This window comes from Colobus angolensis, unplaced genomic scaffold (assembly GCF_000951035.1).
Source record: "Colobus angolensis palliatus isolate OR3802 unplaced genomic scaffold, Cang.pa_1.0 Scaffold84, whole genome shotgun sequence".
In the NCBI taxonomy this organism is placed as follows: domain Eukaryota; kingdom Metazoa; phylum Chordata; class Mammalia; order Primates; family Cercopithecidae; genus Colobus; species Colobus angolensis.
This window is the reverse complement of record NW_012122265.1, coordinates 248,183-252,095: the sequence shown is the minus strand read 5'-3', so window position 1 is coordinate 252,095 and position 3,913 is coordinate 248,183. Positions and strand designations below refer to the sequence as shown.

Sequence of the window (3,913 nt, the reverse complement as noted above, 5' to 3'; positions counted from 1 at the left end):
CCCCGCAGGTGGGTGACCCACAAGTTCCGCTCTCTGCGGGCCTCCGAGGCCCGGCACCTGCCCCGGGACCCCGAGCTCAGGGACTGGCGGCGCAACTACCTTCTGAACTCTGTCAACATCTTCAGCCTGTTCGACGAGTTCATGGAGATGAGTGCGTGGGCGCTGCGGGGCGGGGGTTCGCGGAGACTAACGCGGGGCGGGGCTCCACGGCCATGAGCGCGGGGCGCCGGCGAGCCTGACCCCCACCCCGCAGTGATCCAGTACGGCTTCACCACCATCTTCGTGGCCGCCTTCCCGCTGGCGCCGCTGCTCGCGCTCTTCAGCAACCTCGTGGAGATCCGCCTCGACGCCATCAAGATGATCTGGCTGCAGCGGCGCCTGGTGCCGCGCAAGGCCAAGGACATCGGTCAGGCCCCGCGGGTGCAGGATGGGTGGGAACCGGGCGGCCTCAGGCCTGTGGGCTTCCCGCTGGCCACGCCGGCTCAGCTGGAAATAATCTCTGTGATCTCCCTCCGCAGACAGCCCCCAGCCCTCCTCCCATGGCCTCGGCCTCGGGTGCAGGTTGAGCCTGGGTGGGAGGGTCCCGGAGTGGGCGGGGCGGGGCGGGGCGCTTTGTAGGCCCCTCCCACAAACCTTCAGGCTCTCACGGAGGGGCTTGACGTCCCCAAGCGGGACCCAGGTTCTGCCAGTGGCTGGGGCGGGAACAGAGCAGCCGGCCTCTGTCCCAAGACTGGCCACGCTGAGACGGACAGGCAGCAGGGGAGCCACAGGGGCTGGGGCGCTGGATGTGGGGAGAGGGAGAGAGGTGTTAGGGAGGCCCCCAGTCTTGGGGCCCAGGTTACAAGGTCTTACCCTGGGGTGGGAACCCACGGGGTGGAGTGGCTTGGGGGAGAAGTTCAGGAAGATGGAGGGATGAGGGTCCTGGGTCCCTCCCTGTCCACATCAGGGTGAGGGATGCAGGAGCGCTGAGGCCATGCTCTGCCGTGGCTGGGGACTTCCTCATGAATACTGTGGCCCTAGGGCTGCAATGGGACACCATGCACAGAGACATGGCAGGCCCCTCGTTGGCCGGGGTTGGGGGGCAGAAGCAGCCGAGGCAGACGAGTCAGACTGCTTGTCCACTGCTCTGGTGCAGGGACCTGGCTGCAGGTGCTGGAGACCATTGGTGTGCTGGCGGTCATTGCCAACGGGATGATCATTGCCTTCACATCTGAGTTCATCCCCCGAGTGGTCTACAAGTACCGCTACAGCCCATGCCTGAAAGAAGCCAACTCTACCGTCGAGTAAGGCCTCACAGTGTCTGGAGACCCCGAGGAGAAACTGGCCCCACGACAGCCAAGCCCTGGGGAAACCCAGACTGTCTCTCCTGGGAATGGCTGCATCTGTCAATACCCCCTGGGGCTTTAATGAGGCTGGGGCCTGGGGGTGGCCCCTGCCCTGTGCCCACTGACTGCAGGCCCTGCACTGGAGGTCAGGGATAACTGGCCAGGACTGCAGTTGGGGGTGAAGTTCCCAGACCTGGCTGCCTCCTGGGCAGGCCCTGCCAGAACAGCTCCCTCCCGATGTGAGGTTCTGCGTGTCCTCTTCTGATTTATCCAGCTCTCTCACCTGGAGGAACCACCAAACCAGACTGGGTCCCCAGGGTCAGTCCCTGGCAGGGAAAGTGGCTGGTGATGTCCAGAGTCCCCACAGCACCCCCAAGCCCCTGGATGTGAAGATGTGCTTGGCCTGGGAGCCCCATCCCACTGGAGGCAGTCTGTGGTGTGGCCCCCACCTCACTGTTTGCTCCATAACACAAGCTAGAAGCACCCTGGGGCCTGAAGGGGCCGCCCTGGAAGACACCCCACCCCACACTCTTCTCCCCTCTCCCCAGCTGCCTCAAGGGCTACGTCAACCACAGCCTGTCCGTCTTCCACACCAAGGACTTCCAGGACCCCGATAGGATTGAGGGCTCAGAAAACGTGACTCTGTGCAGGTTTGGAACTCCCCATCCCCCAAGAATGCCCTCTGAACTCCTGACCCCTGACCTCAGGTACTTCCTTACCCCAGATACAGGGACTACCGCAATCCCCCTGATTACAACTTCTCCGAGCAGTTCTGGTTCCTCCTGGCCATCCGCCTGGCCTTCGTCATCCTCTTTGAGGTGAGCCAGAACCGGGAGAGGCCTTGGAGTGGGTTTGGGCAGTTCTCTCTCCAGCCCTCCTCCCCGGCCCGGAACCCCCAAATGCCTGCTGGCCCTGATCCTGCTGGACCTCTCCTGTGCTGCCCCTAGCATGTGGCTTTGTGCATCAAGCTCATTGCCGCCTGGTTCGTGCCCGACGTCCCTCAGTCAGTGAAGAACAAGGTTCTGGAGGTGAAGTACCAGAGGCTGCGTGAGAAGATGTGGCATGGAAGGCAGAGGCTGGGCGGGGTGGGGGCAGGCTCTCAGCCCCCGATGCCCGCCCATCCCAACCCAGCCTCCATCTTCAGTGCCAGGAGCACAGATATGTAGGGCCAGAGCCCGCCTAGAGGCCACCAGGAGCTGAGATGGTGCCACCACCAGCACCTCCCACCAGCCCACTGCTATGCGTGTTGAGGGGTGCTGTAAAAAGGCCATGCCCATGGCGGGCCGCAGGAGTCCCCGGTACGTTCAGGGCATCTGGGCGCCGCCGGCCTGTTCCGCCTGTTCATCTTTGTGGGGGCTTTCAGGCTTGGCAAAGACCTGACTTGAACTCTGGGTGACCCCGGGCACCCACAGAACTGGGAGTGGGGGCTCCTCAGGCGGTCACGAGGCAGGAAAACTGGCGCAAGTTTCCTGGGCCTCCCTCTGACTTCTGGGCGCCAGATCCGGCCATGCCCCCATCCTGGCTGTTGGGGGTAGCCTGAGCCCACCTCACTGGCCTGTTCCCTTCAGCCAGCAGCAGTTTCTGTAATAAAATTAAACCTGTCTGTCTTGCTTTCCTGGCCTGGCTGGGTCCCGGGTGGATTATATCTGCCCTCAGGGCTAGATGGGAAACTGAGACCCAGAGTGTGGAAGGTTTGGAACCAGGTGAGGCCGCCGCAGGCCGCCTGTCCCTTCTCCGGTTTTCCATGGGCTTCCAAGGGAGAGGCGCCTATGGGAGTCCTCTCCTCCCTGCACCTGGGGTGTTGAGAGTAGCAAGAGAAGACATCGGGGTCACTTGGGGGTGTAGTGGGGGTCAAGACAGGCTTCCTGGAGGAAAGGGAAGAGGTAGGGGCGGGTGCGCAGAACCCTGAGGGCGGTGGACGCTCCAGAAAGTCCCCAAGGCTCTGGGGCTCCGGGGCTCTGCAGGCTGGCTGGGCTGGTCTGGCCGCTGGCAGCGGCTCCCGGGCAGCAGCGCAGCCTCCAGCGCCAGCCTCGGGCGCAGAGCTGGACGCTGGGGTCCGCCCCCGCCCTGACTGCGGGGCGGGGCCGCACCTGCTGCGGCCGCCGGGGCTGTTGCCGCTGCGCACCTGGCTCAGGTGAGCTGCCCCGCCCCCGCCCCGCGCGAGCCCCAGGTCCTGGCAGCAGGTGAGTGGCGGTCGCGATCAGACCCGCGAAGGTGAGTGGAGGTCGCTGTCCTCCCAGAGCCGCTGCAGGCCTGGAATCGGGGGCCCTGGGCGCTGCTGGTCCCTGGGCGCGGTCTCTCAGGAAGTGGCTCGGGGCCCGGGAGGTTCCCGCGTCGCCCGGAAGCCCGAGCTCGCCCGCGTCCTGGCCCTTTCCAGGCCTGGGGGAAGGAAGGAAAGTGGGCGAAGGGGGCAGGGGCCGCCCTTTTCTCTGCCGGACGTGGTCAGCGGCTTTTTGGTGACCCTCGGCGCAGAACAGAGCGTGGCGAGGAGCGCCGAGGCTCGCGGGGATCCCACCTCGGTTCCCCAAGCCTGGATCCCAGCTCGAGCCTTTCTGAGGCGCCGAGGGCGGACCAAGAGTCAGGCTGGG

General features: G+C 65.0%; 2 protein-coding genes across 3 annotated transcripts in view; both read left to right on the top strand.

Moving 5' to 3' along the window:
• The window catches only part of ANO9 (anoctamin 9), a 14,259-nt gene extending 11,331 nt beyond the window's left edge, over window positions 1-2,928 (top strand). Inside the window, exons 15-20 of the mRNA XM_011930136.1 lie at window positions 9-151; window positions 254-406; window positions 1,136-1,283; window positions 1,874-1,975; window positions 2,050-2,143; window positions 2,273-2,928. Of these exons, the coding sequence (XP_011785526.1) occupies window positions 9-151; window positions 254-406; window positions 1,136-1,283; window positions 1,874-1,975; window positions 2,050-2,143; window positions 2,273-2,491 (859 nt within the window). The 3' untranslated portion in view covers window positions 2,492-2,928. The remainder of the gene's footprint in view (window positions 1-8; window positions 152-253; window positions 407-1,135; window positions 1,284-1,873; window positions 1,976-2,049; window positions 2,144-2,272) is intronic.
• Window positions 2,929-3,395: 467 nt separating this feature from the next.
• The window catches only part of SIGIRR (single immunoglobulin and toll-interleukin 1 receptor (TIR) domain), a 15,754-nt gene continuing 15,236 nt past the window's right edge, over window positions 3,396-3,913 (top strand). The window contains exon 1 of one of the 2 annotated variants that reach the window (XM_011929986.1): window positions 3,396-3,539. The gene's annotated coding sequence lies outside the window, so the exon portion shown is untranslated. The remainder of the gene's footprint in view (window positions 3,540-3,913) is intronic. The other variant, XM_011929985.1, reaches the window with a different exon arrangement.